General features: G+C 53.2%; 1 protein-coding gene across 8 annotated transcripts; it reads right to left on the reverse strand.

Annotated features, from left to right (window-relative positions):
• Positions 1–26,051, reverse strand: ULK3 (unc-51 like kinase 3). Of its 8 annotated transcripts, none has more exons than XM_037910553.2 (17): positions 25,640–25,869; positions 25,249–25,445; positions 23,653–23,833; positions 22,785–22,905; positions 22,192–22,296; positions 21,360–21,503; positions 20,358–20,440; positions 17,780–17,935; positions 17,452–17,557; positions 16,822–16,862; positions 16,083–16,185; positions 15,699–15,763; positions 12,479–12,557; positions 12,316–12,353; positions 11,090–11,137; positions 10,809–10,863; positions 1–3,040 (listed from the first exon to the last, which is right to left on the reverse strand). In XM_037910553.2, the coding sequence occupies exons 1-17, from the start codon at positions 25,739–25,741 to the stop codon at positions 3,024–3,026; spliced, it is 1,641 nt and encodes a 546-aa protein (XP_037766481.1). In that variant the 5' UTR covers positions 25,742–25,869; the 3' UTR covers positions 1–3,023. The 8 variants fall into 8 exon arrangements, 7 of the variants coding, with proteins under 7 accessions (XP_037766481.1, XP_037766480.1, XP_037766482.1 ...); XM_037910552.2 differs by having other exon boundaries at positions 12,316–12,356; positions 25,640–25,867; XM_037910554.2 differs by lacking the exon at positions 25,249–25,445 and having other exon boundaries at positions 12,316–12,356; positions 23,653–23,793; positions 25,640–26,051.
• Positions 26,052–27,527: the final 1,476 nt, after the last annotated feature.

Genomic DNA, 27,527 nt, shown 5'->3' on the forward strand with positions numbered 1-27,527 from the left:
TTTGGAAAATTATTTAATAAAGCCACCAATCAATTACATTTTCTTTAAACGCAGCAGACTTTGAGAAAAGCTCCGAGCGGTGCTGGGCCCGTTCCCAGAGCGCTGCCTCCTGCCAAGCTACTACTGCCATTTACCGTTCCCTCCCGTACGTTTCAAACCAACAGTGGCCAGAGCCGGAGGAGCTGCCCGTGGCTCTGAGGAGCTCACTCGTCAGCCCAACCTTCTACAAGCAGGACAGAAAGAAAAATCATAACCAAAAATAAGAGATGAGGTAAGGGTCAGTTCAGTTCCAACTAATGCTGGGGGTTTCAGGGTTAAGTGATGTCTATAAGTAAAGACTGTCACAGGGAGGAAAGGATCAGTCAGGATTGTGGCTCAAAGCAGCTCCAAACAGCAAGACCCAATAAACCCAGTGCTAGGGGGAATTGGCGGTTAGCAATTCAGCACCCAGGGATAGGGGCATGGGAATAAGGCCAAATCCTCATCCCAATCAGAATTTTGTCATGAGCTCCAGTGGGATGAGTTTGGCCCAGGGGCCTGCAGCGTTTCAGGGGAGTGCAGGAGCGGGGGAAAGTTGTCAGCATATATAACATTATATGTGATTTTATTATGTCCTGCAAAGTTGGTGGGGGGAGGGGGGGGGGAGAGGAGAAATGGAGCATATATACCTATGAAAAGTCAGGGCGGAGGGGCAAATCAAGGTCTGGGAGGGGTAACTGCCCCTTTTGCCCCATAGCAAATGACTCCCCTTGTCTGGGATAGTCCAGGATCTACAGAAATAAAGGGCAGGAAAATTAGTCAGGCTAAATTCAAGCTGGCATATTTGGCTTCAGACAATACAGTACACAGCTGTAGGACCAATGCTCTTAGGGTTGGCATGAACCGTTCTGGTCCCGTAGCTTGCTTAATCTCTCCCCAGCCATTTCAGGACAGTGTTGCTACAGACTGAGAGAATGCTTGTTAGGGACACAGTATTACAGAAAGAGACTGGGGAGGACACACGATGCACACAGTGAAATTCTGCTCCAAAACGGAGCGACTAGACTGATTGAGATCTTTGATGTAGGAGCAGGGAGCTGACTGATCCATTGACGAAGGCACATCTGCAGTACTCGAGTCAGCACTAGAGCTGGGCAAATCGATTTTTTTGGTTCACTGGCAAGTCTGGAAGGTCAACAACAAAAATGGTTTTGGGGCAAATGAAATTTTGTTTTGACAAAATCAAAACATGATGTTTTGATTTTGATCACGTTATAATAAAATTCAGAGACAGATTGGAACTCAAAGCAGTTTCAAGCCCATCTCCCCCCCCCCTTTTTTTTTTTAAAAATAGACCAAAACAATTCAACAGAATCACCATGAATTCGTGAAACAATTCAGTGTTGCCAAATCTGCATTTTTAACTGGAAAAAATAAAAGTTTCTTCACCTAGCTCTAGCCACGACCGACCTGGAGTGCTGCGCGTGTCAGTGCTCGATACGGCATGGCACATCAGCCTCCACTCAGAGCGCCACGGCTCACCTAAACATCCAGCTCATGGATCTGTCCCCAGCCCTCAGGAGCAAACTGCAGTTTTAGCTGTTGTTTGGCCTTCCCATACCAGTGAGTGTTTTCTAAGCGGCTGGCTGGATTTCCAGTCCCGTCAGTCTTAAAAACAAGCTACTACTGACGGGTCTGTTTAACAGTCAGCTTAGGGTTCAATTTAAAAAAATAGAGCCCTGAATAACTAAAATACAATTGGTAAAAGCTCCACCAAATAGATTCCAGTCACTGGGAGATGCTCTGGTGTGGCTTTTACCGGGATTAAAGGTGCACAGTAGATAATACTAAGACTATGGGCCTGATCCACTGATTTGGATCAGGGCCTTCTAAGTGCTTTTCTTCCATAGATCCCGAGGGTCCTGATCCTGCAAGGTGCTGAGTGTTCTCAGCTCTCGCTGATTTCAGGAAAGATACCAGGATTCTCACCAGAGGTGCTCAGCCCCGTGGGGCCAGCTCCTTCCTTTCTCTTCCCTCAGGTTGTGGACAGGGAGCCAAGTGCTGGCTGTACATCACCGGCCAATCAGGAGACAGGATTTTGTTAAAAAGGTGTCCTAGACGAGGATTTGTGAGGAGAAAGGAACATGTATGGCCCAAAGGAAAGATGAGCACACGGTGCAGGGGATGATGGAGAGTTTATGGGGGGGGGGGGGGGAGAAGGAATCTGCAGGAGTTAAAATGAAGAAAACAATATTTATCCCGCTTTTTAAACAGTGAAGGAGATGCGAGGGTGGAATAGGCCGTCTGCCGCAGTCACGGAGCCCCTGATTGGAGGGATCGAAGCGTGCAACTGGGGATTAGGCAGAAATACATTCATACCATCCTGCAGCCAGGGGGATGGGACTTAGACCCTTTCCTCAGATCCCCCTCAGACCCTTCCCAGCCCCTCTATCCACGACTCTGTTGCGGAGAGGCAGTGAGTGTGGAAGGAGCAGCCGCAGGGAGCAAATCCTTAAGGAAGGTACCGCTAAAGCCCCCTGACTTCTGTTATCACGTCCCTCACGGGGTCCCTAAAGGCCAGTAGTCTACAGCAACACCACACAAATGCCCTGTTTGTATGATCAACCCTTTAAGCTCTAAATCTTGTCATTATCCCCTAGCTACCCAGGCAGGGGTCAGTAATGGAGCTAAGGTTGTTCCTTGACATTAAATACTAAAAGGTCTTTAATTCTCTCTTTGTTTAACATAGGACAAACCCATTTTTTACAATGATTTGTACATATATACTGCGTATATACATGTGTAAAATCACCAGACAGTGCATATAAGTGAAACCCTCTAGATAAACTCATGTTCTGGAACTAGTGTGACAGCGTGTATAGAAACCAGCCAAGTGTCTGTTAATACACGTACACAAACCGTGATGCACGCACATGATTCCTGGCTGGGAAGTCAGATGAGGAGGCTGATGGCGAGGAGGTCAGACGGTATCTGTTGCCTTGGGTGCTGTACTGATCCCCCGGGGGTCCATGCTCACCTGGATGTTACTGCAGAGTACAGGCTGTGACACAGGAAACAAAGTGGGGTGGGGGGGAGGGAAATGGAAGATTATTTCCTTAGCTTGTGAACTCTTCAGTGCAGGCACTGGGGTGTCACACTGGGGCCATGATCTGCTACCATGCAACAACAAAATAATAAATTACATGGTTGAGACATCAGACTGAATATTTGTTCATTCCTGGCCTGCGGGACTCCAGGACAATTATTGATCATGCTTATTATGGTACTGCGTACAGACCAACCAGGATCGGGGCCCCACTGTGCTAGACATTGTACAGACAGTGCTCCTCTGAATTACAGAACTCAAAACTTTCTACAGGTTGTACGGATCTGGATTTTTAGCAAGGCACCAGAAAACACAGGCAAGCAAGGTTTTAAAACCAATATAACCACACAACGTCAGGGCTTTTCTATATTATTTCCCAGCCTTGCTGATCATGGAAAGTTCTGTCTGCAATCAGGAGCCGTTGCCTTTAAAACGTAACCTCCAGCCCAGCTCCTTCAGGAAGAACGATTCTCAGAGCTACTCTTAAGCCAAGCTGTGCTCCCTGCTAATGTGGGGAAGGGAGCAGGAACCAGGATGCAGGAAACTGGACAGAGTGACATGCTGCATCCTTCTCCTCCTTTTCATTCTGTAGGGATAGGGGTTCACAGTCAGGAAGGCAGTGGGAGATAAGGGCCAGGGAAAGCCATCCCCACCACAAGGTTTAACAGCATCCAAGCGCAAGCCACGCTGGTGCTGAGTCTGACCTGAAAGGGCCCACTGATTAAGGGCCTTTGGAACGAACAAACTTTGGTGTTTTTTCATCCAGCATTGAACGGTGCAGGCTGCTAAACCGACAGGAAGAGCGACTGTTCTGCAAGGCCATCAGGAGCTCAAAGGTTATTGCTTGTGCAACACAATTCACCGCTTTCCATAAAGACGCAGCTAATTTCCATCCCGGCCCCGTTCACCTCATTTCAGAATCCTGAGGGCCTGGTCATGCTCTGGCTTCAGCAGGTGTTGGATCAGACCCCAGATTTTCTAGGGCAGAAGGGAGAGCATGGCCAGGGTCACAGCTGCCCTCAATGACATGCTCACAGCCTGGCCAATAGCCACCTTAACTCCTGCTGCATGCCTGCAACTCCACTCTGGGCCCCAGGGGGATTTGTGACAAAGGAAGCTGCAGCCCCATAGCAAGCAGATCTCTGCAGAGATAGCTGGCTTGTTGCTCTCTGACAGCCCGGCTTCTGCCATTTGCTCTCCCTGCCGCCCGAGGAAATCTGTGTCTGATCCAACAACACCTGCTGAAGCCAGAGCAAAGACTCCTGTGCTTAAGTGGCCACTGGATCAGGCCCTTAGGATCTTGAAATGGGGCAGGATGTAAATGCAGTGAGTTGGGTTTGGATTGCCACGCCCCCTCAATGGGAACAATCCCAGGAAACTCGGGAAGATCGACCCACAAGAGCTGGGTTAAATCCAAATCCTATGGGGCTTTTCCACTGATCTCACTGGGCTTTAGATCAGGTCAACAGCGCTGTTCCTTTTTTTTTTTTTTTTTTTTTTTAAAAAGGACATCAACTTTAAAAAACATCACTTCCGTTGGAAATTGGTTTACTTGCAATTGTAAGTAACGTTTTGGAATGACATCTACAGTATAATGAGGCTTGGTGGAATTCGATTTTATTTTTTGATAATGTTGACATATGTTTATTTTAAAGGATTTTTAAAGATTTTTATCTATTTTAAAATGTTCTCGCACAAAATTACAGGTTTTCAGCTTTTTTTTTTTTTTTAAACTTTTATCAATTTAAATTGTCCAAGTTTTGGGAAATGACAGGGGGGAGTGGGGAGAGACAGTAATTACTGAAGGACGGGAAATGTTGAGATTCAAAAAGTTAACAATTTAGAACTGTGAAAACACAAATTGTCAACATCACATTCAAATATACAAAGTAAATATCCTGGAGTCAAACTAACAATTGCTCAAAGCAGCATTTTTTATTTACTTTGCCTATCTGTACATTTTGATTATTATAGATGGAAATATTTTTTGGTTTGTGTGTGTGTACGGTAAAATCGATGCATTGCAACATTTACCAATAAAATCGAACCCTTCCAAGACTACTTCTTATAAGAGAGAAATATCATTCTGTTTTTGTCTTCGCTTTGCATATTGTGAATAGTCAATTTCACTTTTCACCCTGTTTCATCAGACAGATTCCTCTGTTTATGTGGGTCTCACACAGCAAAGGAAGGGGAAAAAACCAACAACTTAAATTGGGCTGTGTGATTACTAACCAATCACAAAATCTGGCCATGGGAACTAGGGGCAGGACCTGAAACCACTAAGTCACTTTAAAAAAAAAAAAACAGACAAGATTTCAAGCCGACAGTGCTCCTGTAGGAAGTGAATTTTTAAGGGTGGTGAAAGGAAACAGAACACCAGCCCTGAAGTCCTCTGTTTATCTACAGAACAGGTACATCACATATGGTGCAAGCTTCCAACATCCCGTTCAAAGGGATTCCTGTAGGAGCGACTGGATCATTCAGGTTTCTTAAACCATTTGATTCTTATTAAGGCTGCCAACGAGGCAGCTGGAGCCAACAGCGAAGGTAGGCTCCTGTCATATGGAGACCTATCTGTTAAGAACAGGACTGGAACCAGTTTACTTCAGGATATGAAACCAGCTACCCATCAGGTGGAAAATGCTTTTGGTCACTTCACCACTGGGCTGAAGGTCAAGTGATATTGAGCTTTCGTGATCAAGGGGACAGGGAAAAAGACTTCATATCTTCTTACCAACCCTGTGGCTCCCTGGTTCTCTGCTTTTAACCCTCCACACTGCATGTAAGATACGCAGATCCATCCATACTGAGGAGACCGGGCAGTAGAAGATACTCCTATAATACAGCATCATTTTACCAGATGCCAAGCGGCACCGTCCTGAGTTTGCTAAGCAGATGCACCCAGGGAGCAGAGAGCTCTTGTGCACGGATTACCCCAGACAGAAAGGTGGACGGTCACTTGGAGTCACTATGCCTGACACACAGGACTATCCCCACAGCTGTTGCAAGAGGAGCTTGGTTTATGGCACCATGCCCACTGCAGAGCGCTAATGCCGGAATCCCATGGCTACCCCATTCTACGCCACTCAAGAGCTTATTGCGGGGAAGATGTAGGATTAAAATAATCATCATCATCATAAAATGCCCCCTCCAGGCCTCCAGGAAGCATTTTTATGTCAAATGTGATGAGCTGAGCCCTTCATTTCCTACCCATCCTAACCTTATAATGTCTAAATCAAATCCCCACTCCCCATCTGCTCCCGTATGAGGAGAGCTGGCGGTACAGGGGCCTGCAGCCGAAAAGCTACTTTGCTCGCAAGCTCCATTAGCCCCTGACCTCCTTCCTCCATCAGCATGTGAGTAAGGAGAGATGGAAGGAGAAAGAGACAGAAGGGGGGGACGCACTTCCCTCCATTCAGTGTTATGTTCTAGGTGCTGATCAATGGCCTGGTCACATGGTGATTGAGAGCCGGGGGTCCAGGGCGGGGGGGCACAGGAAGGCTACAACCCCATTTGGAAGCCCAGCCTCCCATTTTGCAGGTGCAAATAATTGTGGGTGCAAACACATGGGAGCCACAAACACTGTCACTTGAGCATCTCCAAAGTCACCAGTGGTTTTGGGTGCCAGACTCGATGCACTTGAAAGGGATCAGATTTTCCGAGGAGAACTGCTTAGCACTTTAAAAGGGTCGCAAGTCTGACACCCACCAAAATATCACTAGTCCCTCTGAAAATCCTGGCCTTCACTCATGTCTTCAGATCGTAACAGACATCTAAGAGACCTCTACTGAGAGTCAAGCCCCTGTTCAGGTGGGCAAGGTGCCACTTTCCTCACTGCACATACTGCAGGGACAACAGCTGGGTCCTGTCATTTATATAGCGCCTTTCCGTGGCCAAGGAGCCCAGAGCACTTCACAGACCATGTATGTACAATTTACCATTAAATGCAGCCACCTCTGGGGTGGATGGCAGCAACCAACTAGCACTAGCACATTGCACAGTAGCTGGGAGGGGACATTTTGGCGAGACAACATCATTTGTTGTAAACAGGAGGCCAAGAATTCATCCTGTGTCATTAAAATATACAGAGACTCAGGCTGGCAGACACAGACAGGGCCCGGAAAATGGACAAAAAGCAAGTAGCATGAGTGTGAGAGTCACAGCACATTAGGGCTTGCACTTCCTTCTTCCTCCTACAGGGGTCAGGCTGGGAACATAAAGGGTGGCACCCTCCCAAGCGCTGCCCGCCGGTCACGGAAAGAAGACGCCATTCGCAGCAGACTGTGCAGGCCTTCCCTCTCTCTCGGCTGCTTTGATCAGGGGTGTAATAGTTAACAACATGGACGCATAAGCCAACATTAGGTTTCAGAGTCAACATGCCCACAGAATCGAATGGGAGCAATTCACACTTCTCAGAGCTATTGATTCAGGCTTCCTGAAGACTCAGGCATACACCGCTACACCCGTTTACACATAGTTCACATGGTGAAGGTTTACACCCATAAGGAATAGAGACTATTTTTCAGATCATGAAGCCACCGAGAGCTGGCCGAGCAATGGGAGTCCAGGGAGCGTGGATCCCTGTTTCGATGTAAGAGCGAGCAGGGCCACAGACCGTAGCAGGGGGAAGCAGCCCAGGAGCTCAGGCCTCGGCAGAGAACTGAGGAGAGAAGTGACTCGTCCCCCAGCTGCGATCTTAGACCTGGGGTGGGGAGAGGGGGGTATTTAAAACATTTCAGTTCACTGCTATCAAAAATATAAATAATTTTAAGAGTGCGGACAAGTATCTGCACAGAGCCTGGCTCCCAGCATGCCACCCTGGGAGCATGAGGCGAGAGCCAACTAAACATTAAAGGGTTAAATCCTCTTGACACCCAGCCAGGCTTCCTGGACTATTCCTGGGGCTGGAGCAGAGCTCTCCCTCTGCCGTGCCAAGCTGTCACGCATGTCACACGCCCACAGCCCCCCTCTTCCCCGCAGCCTGGGGTGCAGCAGGGGAGAAAAGAGCTCGGGGCCGGGGGGGGTGGGGCGTTCGCCAGGTTTGCTGGTCACATGACTGTGCAGAGCGGGGAGGAGAATCTGTGGGAAGGGGATACGGGTAAACCGGGGGGAGAGCGAGTCCAACGGCAGCAGAGAGAGGACGTCCCCTCCTGGCTCTCTATGCTGCATCCCGGCAGGGAGAACAAAGCTCTCGTTTTCCAGCTCAGTGGATCACACAGATTTGCTGGACTCCCAAGTGCTGAAAAATCTGGACGACGGCTCAGATCAACCAGTGCAGAGGTACTTGTAGGGACAGCCCCCTGCTCCCCCCATCCCAGTCCCAACACGTCACCTGGGCAGGGAGAGGCACTGAGCCATCCATGCCCCTTAGCTTCTGCCCTGGCCCTGTTGGATCTGGTCCATGCCCAGTGGCCAGTGCGGGAAGGGGCCCTTCCTTATAGCACATTCTCTGGAGCATTATCCTTTCCAACTGGCCCTTCCCATGGAGGCACAGAGCCGAGCGCCTCATGTCTATTTCAGTTCTAAGGGCTGCCTCTGGGGGCCCCTCTGAACACCTGCCCGCCCCCCTCCGCCCATCCCCTCTGCTGACAGGACAAAGGGAGAGGGCATCCCCCTGTGATCTGTCAAGCGTAGGAGAGGGTCGCAGGACAGACAGACCCCTGCCCCTCCTTATGGCTCCAGATCTGTTCAAGAAGAAATAAAAGGATCCCCACAGCAGCCTCCTGCCCCCACGGGAAGCTAGCAGCCTCTGGGACGGAGAAATGGTCCCACCCTGCAGCTTATTCCAATTAACCAGCCAAGCACAAAGAGGATGGGGATTAGCAGCTACCTGTGGATTCCCCCAAGCTGCAGAGAGAAGGCACAAAGGCCTGCTTCTACCCCAATCAAACGGGGAGGGGACGATCGCACCCCCTTTCCCATCAAACCCTTCCAAGTTCAGAGGGGGACAAGCACCAAGACCTTCCCTAAGCCCCATCCCCATGCATAGGGATACTTGCCCTACCCTACTGAACAGAGGGGAGAGCCACAGCCCCTTCCCCACCTCCGATCCCAGGCAGCCAAGAGTGGGGGAGACACCTAGGCTTCAACCTCTTCTCCATTCCTGGCTCTGGGTATTGCCACTTCTCCTGATTCCAACGTAAGGATCCCAGGATGGGATTTTGAAAAGTGACACGGCGGGTCAGGAGCCTGGAGGGGTGGGGCTGGCCGGGCACCTGCTCTTAAATCCGGCCACTCTTCACCGCCTGGGGTGGTTGTAAGCCGCAAAAAGGAGGCGTGGCATTTTAGAGCCAAGTACAGAAAACTGGTCTCTTCCCCACAGGGCGTACAGTCTAGATTAGATGTAACAGCCCGGAAGGAGACGGCGGAAGGGGCACGGGAACCGTCAGGGGACGTGCCGACTGCTACGTGTGCATCTCGCATGCCAGGCGAGGGAGATAAAGGGAGAGGAATGGCTTAAGCAGCATTAAGACATTTGGATTTTTGTCCGTGACGTAGGAACTGGGAGAATCGGGCGAGGGGCTGAGAGGGGTGGGCAGCGCTGAAGCTGTGTCTGGAGGCTGCAAAGAGCCCAGGCCGGATCCAGGCTATTCCTGGCCTAGGGGGTGGTGCGAGAGGATGCGTGGAGCCACTAAGGGGCGAAGGAGATCTAAGCCGAGGAGCTGGCCAGGCAGCAGGTGGGAGTAGCGGGCGGTGTGATCAGACAGGCAACAGGCAGGATGAACACACATGGGGATAGGACCCAGAGCAGGGACGACTGGAGTGTCTGATGCAGGGCTGAACGGGGAAGCAGAGGCATATCTGGAAGTTGTCAGCAAGGAGTTGGCAATTGGTGGCGTGAGAGCAGATGGGGTCGCCCAGGGACGGAGCATGGCAGGAGCAGGAGGGGACCAAGGATGGAGCCTGACAGGACACTGATGGACAGCAGGACATGGGGCCACAGAGAGAGACACTGAAGGAGCATCTGGACAGGCCCACAGAACCGGCCAGGAGCAGGTCACTGGCTGTCTCAGTGAGAGCTGGGCCAGTCGGGGCAGAAGCCGGACTACAGAGGATGCAGGAGAGAGTTGGGAGGGGGGCAGGAGCAGGCAGCAGGTTCGAGGAGGGGACGAGGAGGAGGAGAGGGGGTAGTAGCTGGAGAGGCAGGAGGGGTTGTGGGAGGACTTTAAGGAACCATTTAGAAGTAGAAGGGAGACAGGAGAGAGGTGAAGATGGCGGGTGGGTGTGGGTCTGTAGTAGGAGCAAGTGCAGCCAAGGCCCCAGGTGGGAGCTGGTGAGACAGCCAGAAGGTGGCAGTGGGTTGCGGGGAGCCAAAAGCAAATTCTGAGCAGAGGGGTCAGGAGCCTTGGGGGGTAGAGGGGCTTAGCCAGGGAGATGGCAACGGAGGACAGTCACCTGGACCCTGCACATTCTCCACAGAGGCTCCATGGGGTGGGAGGCGGAACGGAGGGATGGGACGGGAGGGGAGACCCCACGGGCAGGGTTAGCGGGCCAGACAGAGCAGCGAGAAGCTGGCAGACTGAAGGAGACACAGCCAGGTGGAGAAGGGAGGGCAACTGGCCTGGAGCTGAGAGCTGCGTAGGGACTGGTGCGGCGGGGGTGGGGGGGGGGGCGGGGGAACAGTGCTAATGGGAGGCAGAGGGGAGCTGGCAGTGGGGACTGGCAGTAGGGAACAGCGAGGGGCACAGGCAGGTGTTGTATAAGGCACAATCGCACTCACAGCTCCGGACAGACTCCGACAGCATCTCCTTGCCCATGAATTGCGCATCCCTCATCTGGAACACAGAGGGGGGTTCTCGTCACATGTTGCATCCAGGGGCCAGTCGCTGTCTAGTCCCCAGACACCCCTACATACCGCCCCCACCTTCCTACACCTGGCAAGTGCCCCCAACGTCCCCCCATCCCACCCAGGCCGTTCTCTTACGTTCCCAAGTATCCATTTACACCTCAGCCCCCACCCCACGCATGAATCCTCCCCCACAACCCCCAGCCCTGCTGTACCTTGATCTGCTCTTTCAGGTACTCAGCCCGGCCCATCAGAGTCTGAATCTGCAGGCGAGACACAAACAATCACTCGTCCCGCTCCCTGACCAGGAGTCACAGCTGAGCGTGAGCCAGCAGCTAAATGATGCTGGCTCAGGGGGTTGGGAAAGGCTGGCTTGGCAGCTTAGTGGCAGGGAGCCTGGTTTGGTTCCCTGGGAGACGGCAACATAGTTAGCCTCAGGAGAGAGCTGGGACCAACCTTCCTCAGCCAGGAGGATCACCTGGGGAGGAATTGGGGGGGGGGGGGGGAGGGAGGACAGCTGGGATCCAGGAGACTCTACCAGTAGCTGCAAGGACCACCATGGGAGTGCAGCTGGGAGGTGAAGCGTCAGCGTTAAGGAGGCTGATTTGGATTCATCGAGCTTGTTTAGTGCAAGGGAGGCAGTGCTGTCTAGTGGTTAGGGCACAAGCCTGGCCCCTGGGGCCTGGGTTCTGCTCCCAGCTCAGCTACAGACTACCTAAGTGATTTCCTCCTGCCTCAGTTTCCCCATTCGTGAAATGGGATGGAACGTGCTCTACAACAGGTGCTAAGTACTGTTATAATCCACTCTAGACCAGTGCTTTTTATTTGAAAAACAACAACAAAAAAATTGTCCTGCGACCCACCATATCCCACAGTCCTTTGCAGCTGCCAAGGTTTGTGGGCTTTGGGTGCCAGGCGGAAACCAGGGAAGGTGACGGAGGGCTGCTGCTGGGCTGTGGGGGTGTTCCTCCTCCTCTCCACCGCTCCAAGAAGCGGAGGCAAGATGGGGCCTATGCGGCAGCTCTAGAACTGCGTAGCAGGTAGGAGAGGCAGCAACCCCATGTGAGTTCTTCCTTCCATCTCCTGCCCAGGTTCCTGCTAGATCTTCCTGAGCCAAGGATAATGCTGCTTTTTCACCTACCGGGATGTGATTCACTGAGCTCCCCCGCAAACCCACCCCTGATCTAGCCCGTCCCCAGGGGGGTCAGAGCAGGATTGTCGCTGACCCAGAACTTGGCCTGGAGTAATGAAACTTCTGCCACTCCCCTTGGCAGAAATCTCGCCACTGGCAAAGGGCTCTCAGTATCAGCCGTGGGTCATCCCATCAGCCCTAGCAGGAAGGAATGGAGGCAAACGCTAAAACCAAGGGAGCCTGTAACCGAAATCCCCATTGGACTGCTCCTCCGGGAGAGCAGGTGAAGGGAACAACCCCATTTCATACCTCCGAGTGAAGCAGCTCCCGTCTCCTGCCCACAGGTTCTGCTGGAGAGAGAGCAGGCAGCGTTAGCCTCCAGCGCTGCACAGAATAGCAGGATGCATGGTCTCTGTTGCTAAGCTAGATTCCAGCCGCGCCAGCTGGAATCCCACTGCAGGCTGTAACTCACCAGCTAACATAAGCAGCAGCTCCCCCAGACTCTGCTGGTAGAGATCCAGTGTGTCAGAGTCCTCCTTGCCCTCTTCCTCCTGGAACAGAGACCCCAGGAGGTTACAGACAAGCTCCCAGACACTGCATAACATCAGTGAGGAGAGGCAGCAGAGAAAGCGCATACACTGACAGTACCAAGCTCTTATCTAGCACTGTTCAGCAGTAGACCTAAAAGCACTTTACAAAGGGAGGGCTGGATCATTATTTCCATTTCACAGATGGGGAAACTGAGGCACAGGGCGGTGCCGTAGCTTGCCCAAGGTCACCCAGCACATCTCCTGAGTCCTGGAGAGAGAAATCCTCAAATAGACAGAGATATGAGCACAGGCCATTCGCTTCTGTGAGCATGTGTAAAGGATGTTGCCTGTAATATTTCATGGCTATTATGAGTCTGTCTGTCTGTTTTATGATTACAAAGGGTTAATTCAGGCATTAGTTTGCCCACTAGGCAGGAAAGCAGACAGACACGTCTAATAGCCCTCCATTCCCTGACACTTAAAGGGACAATGCAGTTATCAGTCCCTTTGAAGTTTGCCTCTGACCATGCTGAATTCAACAGTCCCTGGACTGGTAAGGGAGGGGGAAATCCAGATGGGAAACTGAAACAAAGAACTTTGGAGCAGATAAAAACTGAGCCCGTGGGGCACCGGGGGAAGACACAGAGTTATGGGGAAGCAGATTGAACCGCAGTCTGCGAAATGGGGGTGTCTAGAGAAGCTAGGCTCCAGCGGTTCCACCCCAGCCCTGGGGTGGGCAAGAGGCCTGACGCCAGAACTGGGTGCACTCAGCCAGAATGAGAGGGATCAAACGTGCAGCTAGCCCTGAACCACGACACTACGTAACACAGTGGCCAGGTGCCCGCAGGTCTCAGCAGGGTTCAGACCTGGGATCTTCAGCATCAAACGCCCACCTCTCTGCTAGTTAAGCTAAAGGAAAACTTCTGTAACTGTGAGTAAGGACGAGGCTGCCGCAGATGCTTGGGCAGCCACTAGAGGGAGACATTGCTTTCACACACACTGTTCTAGTGTACAGTAACTCCTCACTTAACCTTGTCCCAGGTAACGTTGTTTCATTGTTATGTTGCTGATCAATTAGGGAACATGCTTGTTTAAAGTTGTGCAATACTCCCTTATAATGTTGTTTGGCAGCCGCCTGCTTTGTCCACTGCTTGCCGGAAGAGCAGCCTGCTGGAGCTAGCGGTGGGGGCTTGGAACCAAGGTGGACTGGCAGCCCCCACATCAGCTCCCCTAAGTTCCCTGTGCAGCGGCCGCCCCGTAGGCTACCAATTGCTGGCAGTTCAGCTGTCCCTCCCCGCACTGCCTTGTGCTGCTGCTGCCCTCTGCTGCTCCTGCCCTCTGCCTTGGAGCTGCTCCCGGGAGCCTCCTGCTTGCTGTGTGGAGGTGGGAGGGGTGCTAATGTCAGGATGTCCCCCTCCCACTCCTGTACCATTTCCACAGAGCAGGGCGGGACACGACAGGACACAGGATGGAGGGAACTTGCTGGCAGCAGCTGCTGTCTCAACTTGCTGATCTACTTAAAAAGGCAGTGTACTTAGAGTGGAGTCAGCATACTTAAAGTGGCAATGTGTGTGTGTGTGTGTGTGTCTCACACACACACACACACACACACGGTGTGTGTCTCTCTCTGCCATGCTGTGTCTCCTCCCTCCATTTGTGCTGCCTTGTAGAGTGTGAGGCTACATTTACAACAATGTGTTAACCCTTGAGGGCTCAGCTGAGCGCTAGTTCATCATTTAGCAGTAAGGCATTCCCTGGGAAATATCCCACCCTCTGACTCCACCACCTCAACCAAGCTTCACAATCATCATTGCTGTGTACGGTATTAAATTGTTTAAAACTTATACGGGGTGTGTGTGTGTGTGTGTGTGTGTGTGTGTGTGTGTGTGTATGTATGTATGTATGTATGTATGTAGAGAGAGAGAGAGAGAGAGAGAGAGAGAGAGAGAGAGTGTGTGTGTGTGTGTGTGTGTGTGTGTGTGTGTGTATTATATAAAAATAAAATATAGTCTTTTGTCTGGCAAAAATAATGTCCCTGGAACCTAACCCCCCCCCCCCCCCATTTACATTAATTCTTATGGGGAAATTGGATTCGCTTAACATCGTTTTGCTTAAAGTCGCATTTTTCAGGAACATAAGTGCAACGTTAAGCGAGGAGTTACTGTATTACTACATCTCCCATCCAATGGGAGCTCTGGGGTAGAATAATTAACTCGGTGGTCTCAGCTTTCGTTCTCTCTCCAGTCCAGCAAAATAAGACACAAATCAGTCTGTGCTGCAAGGTTACGTTCAGACAGGCTCAGATGGCCGCCCCCTGGCGTGCATCTGCCATGGAAGCAGAGGAACAAACCTGGCCTCTGCACTTCTGTTTCTGCCCCTCTCCCAAATTTAGCTGGGTTGATATTTTGCAATGGGCTCTCTGAGGTCAGCGCAGAAGTGTTGCTGCGTTAAGGGTGCAGCGTAAGGTCTGTTGAGTGGCAACTGATTCCCCCACCTGCCATATAACCAACCAGCAATTCTGGGGGAGGGACAAGTGGATGCCTTTTAAAGTGTAGCTTACACTAGGTGTGATGTGAAAGAATAGCTGCAGCAAAACAACGGGCTTAAAGAGGGACTGCAGGCAAGCCAGCAGTTTGTGGCTGGCAAAGCTGGTCAGGTTTCCCAAGGCATGGAATACATGGAAGGGAGGTTGCCTTTTGGCTGGACATTGTTGCGAATCCTACAAGAGGAAGCTACGTAGTGGGTGATGTCACAGGAAGGGAATTTTCCCTATTGGCTGGAGGACCGGGCATTAGAACTCTGGGGTTCTTTTCCCGACTCTGCCACTTATTCACTAGGTTACTTTGGGAGATTTCTTTCACCACCCTGAACCTTAGTTTCTCCATCTGTAAAACAGGGATAGCGATAGGGTTGCTTTGTAAAGTGCTGCATAAATTATTATTATTACTCAAACACTTATGGCCCTCACTGATTTGGGATCCCAGTGCCCACTAATTCCTTCCAAGCAGTGATCTTGCCCAGGATGGTTCCTAGCTTTGCCCCTATCCGTGTAGGGGTCTTCACTCTGTCTCTAGCCTCCTCCGCTGCCAGCATATCAGGTGGCTAAGGAGGGACAGCAATGAGCCAAAGCAACAATCCCTGTCCCTTAACCCCGGGACTCACCTTAGCCATGGCTGCAGACGCCACCTCCAGCGCGGCACACAGGCGGGGTTTGTCCCTGGACATCTCTGTAACGAGATGGTCCAAGAAAGGGTGAGGCCTCAGAGCAGCCCAGGCAGAGAGAATACCCCGCTCGGGGAGGGAAACTAAGATTCACTACTGCGAGGGGGAACGGAGCAGCCGTCTCTACCTGCTACCAGCACCCCTGCAAGCCCCGCCCTCCCAAGTGGAGTCAGCATTCTCTCCCCCTTTTAAGCCCCACCCCCTGCACTCTGGTCACATGGTACAGCCTCGATGGGATTCGCCGCACAGACAAGCTGCACAGACAAGCTGTCGTGGGCCCATCCCTGGGGGTGGAAGGGAGGTTTTGCCCGTCCAGGGCGTTACCTTTGAGGATGTTCCTGGCGGGGTTGCCCTGCTGCAGGAGGGTCTTGTTGTTGGACGTCACCAGCGTCTTTAGTTCCTCCGCTCGCGAGATGTACTGACCCACCTGAGGAAAGCAGAAGCAGTGGCAAGCCTTAGAGGTGTCCTAGCATGTTATCCCCCCAGGCTGGCTCCAAGGGCACAGCACCCATAGCTGGCACTCACAGGAGGGGTGTGTGGAGGAGAATGGAGGCAGCAAGAGACCCCCATACCCAGGATCCCACATGAGGCGCCAGATGTACCCACAGATAGAACAGTGGGTCCTGCACTGTTGGCCAACCCTCCCTTCTCACCCTCACACAACTCCCAACCCAGCCCACCCTCCCCGGATGCTCCCTCTCACCTTCATGGCAGTTCCCAACCTTCTCCAGCCTGAGCTCCCATCTACCTGCCTCCCCTGCCAGCCTCACCCATCTAACCTGGAAAGATCTATGTAGCTAAGGAAATAATACAGCCCTCATCACTGCAGTATCTGAGCATCTCACAGTCTTTGGTGTATTTATCCTCACACCCACCTGGGAGGTAGGGCAGCGCTGTTATCCCCACTGTGCAGCGGGGGAAACTGAGGCAAAGAGAGGCTAAGTGACTTGCCCAAGGTCACACAGAGTCTGGCTGAACAGGGACTTAAACCCTGGTCTCTCAAGTCTCCGGTTAGCACCCTAACCGCTGGACCAACCTTGCTCTAGCATGGTCGGTCACTGACCTTTGACCTGATCGCTTCTTTCCTGCGAGCATCAGTTTCATCTGCGGAAGATAAGATGGGGGATGAGTTCACACTGACAACTCCAACCCCTAGCCCAGGGTGTTAGAGTCTCCTCTAGGTCTAATGACCCTCAGAACATGAACCCCCCCCACCTCACCTCACCCCATGCAGAACACTTGGGGGGTCAGGGAGTCCAGCCAACACCTTGGCCTTTTCTGGCCCGCACGGAGCTCCTTTACTTAAGGTGGTTTCCAGGCCTGGGGTGAATGGGGTGTGTGTGTGAGAGACCCCACACTAATTAGCCCCATCTGCTTCCAGCTTCCTCCCAACCCCCAAATAAGAGTGTCAGCAATCCTCAAATCCCCACTCTTCCCCTGAGAGACCATTCCCAGACTGGTGGGCCGGTTCCAGCCAGAGCAGAGCGGGGCGATGATAAAGGCCCTTGAGGAGAAGGGATTCAGGTGGGGGATCACTTTACAGCGAAGCTACTTGAACTGGTGATATCATGCAACAGGCGAGCCCTTGTCGCCAGCGACTGCTGTGGGCAGCGTCCCCGCGGGGCCTGGTACCATTCCCACCAGCCACGAGGAACAAGAGGCAGATGCGGGAGAAACAGGGTTAGTCACTCACAGTGCAGGGCAGGGACAAAAAACTCCAGGGCCTTGCAGTAGAGAGAGAGGGCGGCTGAGGGGTCTCCCTGCTCATCCTTCTTTACAGCTTCCACTACCAGCGCGGTCTGGCACAGAGAAGAGGGCAGGGGAGGGGGTTAGAGAGGCGGGCAAGGCTAGGATCTGTATTGCACCAGCAGAGCGATCAGGCTCAGATCTGGTATACACCAGGCCTACTGCACTGTGACCTCCTCTCACAGCGGTGCCCCGGGTCAGTGCCTGGCAAATCCAATGGGAGCTCCCCTCAGAGCCGTGCCCCCGAGTGATCTCTCGGCGTCAGTCAGACTCACCGCTTTGCACAGGCTCTCTGCGCTGGGCATGTGCTCCATGTCCACGAAGGGATGGGTGAAGAACTCCTCGAAAGAGATGCGCTGCAGCGGGTCCCTCTCCAGGAGGCGCTGCAGGAGATCCCGGCACCCCTGGGAAAGCCGGGGCCGGCAGGGCAGCTGGGGGACAGAGAGATACAACAGGCAGCTGCACACGGCGACTTTGAATGGCTGAGGCCTGGCCAGCTTGAAGGAGCCAGCGTCACCCCTGCAGATATGACTGCCCTTGTACGGGGGCCCAATGGGGACAGGAGGCCCCCTAGGAGATCTCCCAGCCACTCCTCCCCTGCCCCTTCCACTGATCACTTCTCACACCTGGACATGGCTCTCCAAGGTTACCAGTGTCTCTATCATCAGAGGCAGGGCAAAGAACGGGGTATGACAGCCTTGCAGTGGTGCCCGATGCAGACACTGGATCCCCAAAGCCCAGGCCTATGGATGGCACTCCCCTTGCTCCGGGCAGGGCCTCTGCAGCCATCAACAATTGAAGCGGTGATAAAGTGCGCTCCTTCCCCGCAACCCCGGGGCTCAGCAGGCTGTCAGCCCCTGCCAGCCTGGGGCCAAGGAGACCCTTTTGGGCTACACCCCATCTCTGGGCTTTTAGTCACACAGGTGTGATGCTGCTTAACCTCAAGTTTGCCTGGTTCCAGGGGAGTCCACGCAGAATTCACCTGCTGTGGGGCCAGCCTGCCCCCCTGCCAGGCCTCGCTCACCCACCACCTCCTGTCTGAGGCATGTTCTCGCCTTCCACTGATTACAGGCCTGCCAGCGGATGGCAGAGGCACAACAGGTGGGGCAGGCGGTCTAGCAGCAAAATCATCATCATCCCCTCATTAAAGAGGGGCTCTCAGGTAGTGCTGCCACGAGCCGTGAAGACAGCTCTGGAGTGGAACGCAGCTGGAGTCTGCACTGCAGTGATGCGATTCCTGCCTAGAAGGCCAGCCAAGCGCTTTGTCATCCCTTCGGAGGACGGGGGCTGTAGGAAGGTGAGACGATATCGTCTCCATGCGGACGTGGCTGCTTACCATGACCACAACCACATCCAACGTTGGTGGGATCCATTTACCGCCCCCGTGGGACTCTGCTCTGCCTGTAACAGATCTGTTGTCTCTGAGAAAGCCCTTTGGTTGCCCTCCAGCAGAGCCAGTCATGTCTTTTTACCCATCAGGGTCACAGGCTGAGGCTGGGAGTTAGTCTGGTTTTTAAACAGGTGATCACTTTGAGCAGCAATGACAGGGAAGGCAGGGCTGGGGCATGCAGCTTGCTCCAACTCCAAGACAGAGGTGAACACAGCACGGTCTGACTGAGACAACAGGCCTTGTCTCTCTGAAAGGGACACTCAGCTTTGCCAACTTTCACAATATTTAGTGTTTTCGTAAAGCCCCAGCACCTGAAGCTGGACGATTATGTAAGAATCTCAGCTTTCATTTGATTTAAAAAAAATCCAGCTCTTTGATAGTGGGGGAAAAAAAGCTTGAAAACCCAATCCCTTCAAGTCACCAAAGCCAGGGGAGAAACAAAAAGAACACAGCATTTATTATTGTTAAAAATCTCTTAATCTTCAAGCCAATCTCACAGTTTCTCAGGGTCTTGACTGGTAATTTCTGAACTTCGGGGGCTGGTGAAACTGGACGTTTTCAAGCCAAAAAATTGCAGTTTGTTCCAATTGCCTTATTTGGATTACACCCAAGATTATTCAGAGGATTTTGACGCTTCTCACTTGCCCTAGTGCTGCCTTCGACCTTTCCCTCTGCTCAGCCAATGCAAGGAGACAAGTCCCTTCCACTTTTGCGTGGAGTCCCTTTCATTTTTGTTCCTAGTCAGTTTCACTTTTGGGCACCATGCAGCTGGCCTTGCAGACTCCCCAAGGAATGACTGCTGGTTTTTAAAATCCTCTTTCCCCTTGAATGATTTTTTTTTTTTAAACTTAATAGAAATATTTCTACGGCTCTTAGGTTTGGTAGAAAGTTTTCAGATGTGGGGGGGTAACACAAAATCTACACTTTGGACCAAATTTGACTCAACAATGTCCCTTTCCAGCCACTGCCCTCCCTGGATCAATTATTTCTGTGGTTTTCCCATGTGTCTGGGACTTTCCTCATCTTCCTCTCCATCCAGTGTCTATTATTTCCCCCTTCCAGGGGGAACAATAGACACTGGACTTATGTGACTTGTTTGCTCTTCTCCTTCACCTGCCCCCTCCTCCCACCCTGAAGTCCTCTCTCTCAGGAAGTTCTAGTCTCAGGACTGGAATGCAGGCCCAGGTCTCTAGAGCCACACAGCGCTCCACGGAGCAGCAAGCTACGGAGCAAATCCAGATCAGCACAGATTGTCTACGCCCCTGGGTGGACACACACTCCTGCTGCCCACGCAGGCTCCTCGGTGAAAGCAGAGTTGCCTTCGCCTGCCCTGATTGAGTCAGATACATTAGAATAGTCACTGCTGCAGTGTGCTGGATGAGAGCGCTTCCTGTTTGCCAGTTCTACCTATACAAGTTCAGACATCACCTGCCCCCGAGACACCCTGGCTGGCCCAAGATTACCTCGATCACCCGGTTGCTGCGGATTTTCTCCTCCAGCTCGGCAAATGATTTGGAGAAAAAAGGCGGCCTCCCGAACAGCGCCTCTGGGAAGGTGGAAAGAAACACTGGGGGTTAGTCCTTTCGGTACAGAATGAGGGGAGTGGGTGCTGCCTTATTCAGAGAGACAGAGCAAATGCAGCTCAGACTTGGGGTCATCTGATGAAGGGAGGTGGGGAGAGGGGGAAATCACTGTAAGTTCTGAAGATCCCAAAGACTGTTTCTGGTGGTAAAAATTGCAGGAGATCTCACAACGACCTTGGGATTAAGGGCGGTTTTATGGCTCAGGCACTGGACTGGGTCTCAAGAGACCCAGTTTAGTTCTTGGTTCTACCTCAGACTCCCTCCTGTGTGACGTGGGCAAGTTATTTAGGCCTAGATCTTCAAAGGTATTCAGGTTCTTAACTTCTAGAACCCTGCATGGATACAAAATATATATCCACATCCAATCCGCGCTCCACAAACATGGTACGTGGATATAAAGCAGAGATCTGCAGATTTGCAGGGCTCTACTAACTCCCATTGAAATCAATGAAAACCTTTGAGGATCTGGGCCTTTGTCTCTCTGCATCTCAGTTCTCCATCTGTAGTACGAAAGTAATAGCACTTCCCTATCTCCTAGGGGCAAAATTCATCGGTGTTTGTGCAACAAACACACAGCACAGAAACAACTACACAGAGAGTGGGAAGACCCCAGATCAAGTACTAGACGTCTGTTTCAGTGAGATTTTCAACTCTGACCCAAGAGATCCAGACTTTGGGGAGATTATCCAGACTGAAACTTCAGATCTCCTGGGGTTTGCCCAGCACTCGGTACCAGGTACGTAATGGCAACACTAGTAGATCCATGGCTCCAGCAGTCCTGCTGTAACATATAGGCAGCTAGAAGGCAAAGACTGAAGAATCTCACTTATGCAAACAGAGACTGACCCCTTCACCCACCAGCCCAGAGGCAGGGAGACCCACCATAAAGAATGACCCCCACGGACCACAGGTCCACACGGGCATCATACTGCCGGTGGCACACCATCTCGGGGGCCATGTAGAGCGGGGATCCCCTGAGCATATGCTTCTCGTCCCACGGAGACATGTACTGCGCAAAGCCAAAATCTGCGGAGAGTAGAAAGAATAGAGAGGGGTACGGCCAAGGAGACGCAACAGGCCACATTAGAACAAGCTCACTAGGGGCAGGATGGATGGCTCAGGGGACTGGTAATGGGATAGGGAGCCTTTTGCCCAGTTCAAATCCAGCCCAGGTCCAGAGTGGCTCAAAGTTATTACCGCCCAATGGCCTGGGTGGAACGAGCTGGCAGGTCTGAGTCCAGCTACGCAGGACAGTAGCCACCGGGCGCCTTGCTGGCAAAGAATCCAAGGGCCGAATGGAAGCCAGAGACTGAACTCCCCTCAGCACGTGGGCGGGGGACGTCACGTGAGGAAGCCAGCACGCTGCCACCTGTGCTCGGTGGAGAGTGGACGCAGAACCCACAGAGGGGTTTTCACTTTACTGGAGTGGGAAGTTGAGGACTCAGGCCCATTCCCCATGGGGATCCAGAGACCTCCCTTCCCCTTAAATCCACCCACACCCACCCTCCAAGCTCCCCGTTATAGCCATCACCTAAAAGGGCGCCAGGCTACAAAGCTTGTCAAGGCCACTCATCAGCTGGAGGAGTGACCCGAGGCATCTCCCTTTTCCCCGCTCCTGCCTGCAATTCCAGGGAGCGAGGCCTGAGACTGTGACACAAACCCAGCCGCCCCTCCGCAGACTCCTGTCCCACCCAGCCCCTGCCCACACGCTGACCTGCCAGCTTGAGATGAGGATTTTCCACGGAGCTGAGGAGAATGTTCTGAGGCTTCAGGTCCAGGTGGGAGATATTCCTGTCGTGAAGGAACTTCAGGGCACACGCTGGTAGGACCAACAGATCCAGTGTGAGATAGGAGGGACAGCAGAACATCATCTCCACCCCACTCTGCGGCCCTCCCCCCACCTCCAAGATTCCACTTCCTTCAACGACTCCACCCGACCAGTCACTCCCGTTCCTTCCTACCCTGCTTTCCCTCCCCACCCTGATCCAAATGCCCCCTGCTTCCCCATTGCATTAGGGACCCCAGGGCATTTGTCACAAGAGCAGAGCTGCTGCACCTGGGAAGCGGTGAAAATATCATGCAATTACCCCCCAAGGACGAGGGAGCATTGGCCTGCTAAACCCAGGATTGTGAGTTCAATCCTTGAGGGGGCCGTTTGGGACCTGGAGCAAAAATTGGGGGTTGGTCCTTCTTTGAGCAGCGGGTTGGACTAAATGACCTCCTGAGGTCCCTTCCAACCCTGATAGTCTATGATTCTATGATCTGCAACCAAGGGCTGGTTGGAGGGGAGGGATGGGGTCCCCTCACCCAGCTGCTGCAGAAAGAGCCGCGCCACCTTCTCTGGGAGTATCTTCCGCGTCCGGATGAAATGGGACAGATCCCCCCCAGCGCAGAACTCCATGATGAGGTAAATGTTGTCACTGTCCCACTGCAAGACACACACAGAATCCATCACGCTGACAGGTGCTGGGTTATCTTGTATCCAAATGTGACAACAGGGATGGGGAGCGGGGAAAGCCAACCCGTAACTCCAAGGTGGGAATACCAGGCATTAGCCTGGCTGACTCCTGCTTCTTCTGGGCTGCAGGCAGGGGGCCTGGCTTCATCCACACTTACACCCCTGGGAAGCCAGTGGGGTTGCACTGGGCTTGTGTATGTGGCCCAACCACAAGCATTGCCCAGGTGCCTCCCGCCAACCTGTCCATGGAATTGGCAGGGCTGTTGGCTCAGGAGGCCCCTTGCTCCAACTCTTCAGTCCCGAGGCACTGACTTCCCCAGTTCCTGGGGGGTGCTAGACCCCCCACTCCACCCCAGGCCCCACCCCCACTCCACCCCTTCCCCCAAGCTCCCACCCTGCTTCTTCCTGCCCCCACCCTGCCCCTTCCTGCCCCACCCCATTCCGTCCCCTCCCCCTGCCCTCGCTCCTCTCCCTGGAAGGGAGGGGAAAGAGCTGATCCGCGGGGCTGCCGGTGGGTGCTGAGCACCCACTGTTTTTTTTCTCAGCCCCAGAGCACCTGCAGAGTCGGCGCCCATGCTTCAGTCACACATCCCCCCATTAAGCCCCCAAGCTAGCCCTCCGAGTCCTCAAGAAGCTGGAGAGACCCACTAGCCAGCCCACAGCAACCCCCGCATCTTCTACGAAGCCCCAGTCAGCGCTGGCACTGCTGCTCTTCACCTGGAAGTCCTTCAGCTCCACGATGTGTGGGTGGCGGATGGTCTTCAGGATCTCGATCTCTGTCAGCAAGTTCTCCACCGATGCCCGGTTCAGGCTCTTCTTGTTCACGCACTTGATGGCCACCACTTCCCGGGCGTTCTTCTGGAAAGGGAATGGAAACCATGCAGGCTTCCTGCATGACCTTGGGCAGGTCATTGAGGGTCTGTCTACACCACATTGTAAACCTGGATCTGTAGGACACGGCATAAGCGCCAACTTCTTCTGGCGCCGGTGGGTGCTCGACCCACCTCTGCCCCCAGCCCCGCCCTGACTCCACCCCTGCCCCACTGCCTCCCGCCCTTGCCCCACCCCCATTCCCCAAAGTCCCCACCCCAACTCTGCCCCTATTGGACTCCTTCCCTGAATCCTCACCCCGGCCCCGCCTCCTCCCCTGAGCGCGCCATGTTCCCACTCCTCCTCGCTCCCTCCCGAAGCTTGTTTCGCGGCAGCAAGCGCTGGGAGCTAGGGGGAGAAGCGGGGACACAGCATGCTCAGGGGAGGAGGCGGAGGTTAGGTGAGGTGGGGGGACAGGGAGCGGAGCTTGGCTGCCGGTGGGTGCTGAGCACCCACTAATTTTTCCCCGTGGGTGCTCCAGCCCCGGAGCACTTGCGGAGTCAGCGCCTATGGGACACGGGCTTGTGGACGCCTTGTTTTCAAGCCCACGCTTGACTGTCCACACTGCACTGTGAGCCTGCGTTTACAACTGCCGGACCCGGGTCTCACAGCAGTGCTACCACATCCGCCATGCTGCACCACGCAGCCCTTCTGACTCAGGTCTGCGGCTTGAGCTGGGCCCACACTGCAGAAGGACAGGGCATGGACCCAAGTCCCAATGGGACTTGGGCTCTGACACCCCCTGCCCCCTCCAGCAGGGTGTTGGACCCGGATCTGGAGTGCTTGCTGACTCGAGTCAGACGGATTTGTGTGTGGAAGGAAGCAGGGCTTGGGCTCAGAGGCAGAGCCTGGGCTTAGCATGCAGTAGACATAACCTTAGCGTCTCTGAGCCTCAATGTCCCCATCTGAGCAATAGGGATAATAGCACCGCCCGACCCCACAGGGGTGTGTGAGAATAAATACATTAGCGAGCGTGAGGTGCGCAGGTACTGTGGGTGATGGGGCCAGGTAGTACCTAAGCGATTCAATCCCACATCAATCGTCCATACCTCCCAAGTCAATCATACCATATGGCACTGGCATAACCCAGAGGAGCCCCGGCTCAGCCGCCCCTCTGCAATTACGGAAGATGCAGTGCTTGGAGGGGGCGGGGGTACAGGGGGGATGGAGAAGAGGCAGGAATCAAGGCACTGCCTGGTTTAGAAATACAGCCTCCAAGAATGGGGCATGATGGGGCTCTTGACCAGGAACCCTCATGGGGAAGGAGAGCCCCTGACCCCACGGAAACGACAGTAGGGGGCAGCACAATGGAAACACCTCCCCATAGGGTAATACAAGTGCAAATCACGCCAGGCAGGCATTCCTTTAAGGGGAACCATTATCCACAACGCTCTGTCCCTCTATAGCCCCTTCCCCAGAAGCTCTCACAGGCAAGAAAGATACGACACACAGCCTCCCCGGGAGCAGATCGCCATCCGCTTTTCACAAATGGGGAAGCTGAGGCACGGGGCGAGGGCTTGCCCACGGTCACCCAGAAGAGTCAGGGACTGAAGGAGCAGCCCTGCTCTCCCTGCCAGGCTGAAAGTGCTCCAGCTCCGTGCCCGGGAATGGGTTTGTACCGGCAGACCAGCTGGCAGGGCCTGGGGAGAGAGGTCTGCTCAGAGCCAGGCCCCCAGGGCAGAGCCAGAGCGGCTCCCTTGGGAGACACGGGCTCTGAGAGGGGCTGTTTAAAGCAAGCTCCCACTCGTGCTCTTCCTCTCTCCACCCCCAAGACCCCCCCCTTTGCCCATCTCCCAGCCCATCCCCCTCTGGCTGTGCCCAGCAGCCCCATTACCTTCCTGTAGGCTTTGTAAACAGTAGCATAGGTGCCACTGCCCAGCCTCTCGGTCAGGATGAACTCATCCAGGCGTGGCGGTGCCCAGCCAGCCCCCGCCATCCCGCCTGCCCCATGCACAGCCCCCGGAGGCAGGGCCCCAGCCCCTCCTGGAGCACAGAGCCCCCCTCCGCACTCGGCTCCCCTCCCAGGGAGGGGCAGGCAGAACCGGGCAGCTCGCTTCCTGCTTCTCTTAAAGGGCCCTGACAGCACAGAACAGAGACGGGCCGCCTGGGAGCCCTCTGCCCTGCTCCCAGCGGCAGCGGCGGTGACTGCAAGGGGACAGGAGAGCAGCCTCTGGAGGGGGCCTGAAATCTCACAGCTGGCTGGCAGCCCCCTCCCCCGCAGCAGTCACAACCCCTGAATCCGGCATGGGACGGGACAGCTTGCAGGATCAGGACCTAAGGGCCCAGTGTTGCACGTGGGCCCCTTTACTCAGGCGTTGGAGTCAATGGGACAGTTTATGTAATCTGCACCAATGTTTGCGGGGTTGGGGAATAACTGACAAGGGGGCGTGAGTGAAACTGACTAGACAGAGGGCTGGCACATGCACACTGTAAACTGGAAAGGAGGGGAATCTCCATATAATCTCTTGCAATTGCAGTGAATGGAGGTGTTATTTGTAACAGCAGCAAGTAAAATATTCTCATTTTGCCTTGGTTGTGTCCCTTTAAGATTTTAAATGGACTGACATATTCAAAGACCCAAACTTTATATATTTAAATATGTTAGATGCCAGCCTGGCAACCTATCTACATTGTTAATCTTTGAAAAAACCAGTTTTTTAAACCATACCCCATTTCGATGTATATAATGTCCTGTAAACACCAACACCCACCCCCCCAAACCCTGGACCTAAAACGAACAAGTGTCCTTAGACTAGAGTAAGAGGAAATTGTGTCTATGACAGTGCATTGGGAGCAGGCAGAGAAGGGTTGTTAGGAGACAAGGAGGGATTCTGCTGAAATATTTTTGCAATATTAAGTAACCACTGTTTCCCCCACTGTTGCTTTAGAGCTTGCCCACCTCTCATCTCCACCACTAAGTACAAAGCACCAGTGCTAGCAACCTGACTAGAAAGTGGTAAGATTAGTCATAACCAACTCATTTAAAAGCCAGGAAGTGTCACCTTATTAGAGGGGGATTAGTGCCGGACCCAAGCCATAGTGCTGCAATGAAACAGGTGGGGTATGAAAGCAATGAGAGCTGGTTACATGGGTACATCCCTTGGCAAGGATGGCACATGATGCATTGAGCCATGGTATTTGCTCCTGTCTCTCAGCACCCCACCTGAGCAACTGTGCTATCTGCCTTTCCTTCAAAAAGGGGCCGTCTTCTCTGCTCAGTCCTGCAGAGTGGGAAGTACCTTCCAGTGTCACACACGCCCAGTAGCACACCATAGACCTACTGCAGAGACGGTCCTAAAGGTCGTGGAGCACGTTTGTGCTCCAAGGACATCCACTGCTCACAACTGAGCAGAGACAGATACAAGCTTGAGACCCACTCTTTGGGAGTGGCCTGTTGGTAAACAGAGGGATCCCAGGACAAGGCACCCATGGCCCCTGTAAGAAACAATACCCCAAACTGCCTAATCTCTCCCCACACATACTCCCTCTTGAAGGCATGAGGACTGCAGCGTGAGAGGGTTGGCCCCCTTCCCCTCCGCACTGAAGAGTGAGAGACTAATTTAAGTTTTCCTTGCATCTCCTAGCAGTTAACTTTTCATGGGCTCATTAGACACAGACTAATAATACCGAGAACACTACATTCACCTGCCATGTTGCTAGCACAGTTTTTAGAAATAAGCAGCCAGATTCAGATCAAAGTTAGGGGCTGGCTACAAATCTTC

The sequence above is a fragment of the Chelonia mydas genome, chromosome 10 (genome assembly GCF_015237465.2).
Source record: "Chelonia mydas isolate rCheMyd1 chromosome 10, rCheMyd1.pri.v2, whole genome shotgun sequence".
NCBI classification, from domain to species: Eukaryota; Metazoa; Chordata; order Testudines; family Cheloniidae; genus Chelonia; species Chelonia mydas.

Bases quoted from the DNA above. Each gene is read 5' to 3' on its own strand.
- ULK3 (XM_037910552.2), bottom strand. From the start codon at position 25,741: ATGGCGGGGGCTGGCTGGGCACCGCCACGCCTGGATGAGTTCATCCTG. The intron at 17,558-17,779 runs GTGAGTCTGACT...TCTCTGTGCCAG, and splicing joins CAGAGAGCCTGTGCAAAGCG to ACCGCGCTGGTAGTGGAAGC. The intron at 12,357-12,478 runs GTGAGTTACAGC...CTCTCTCTCCAG, and splicing joins GCTGCTGCTTATGTTAGCTG to CAGAACCTGTGGGCAGGAGA.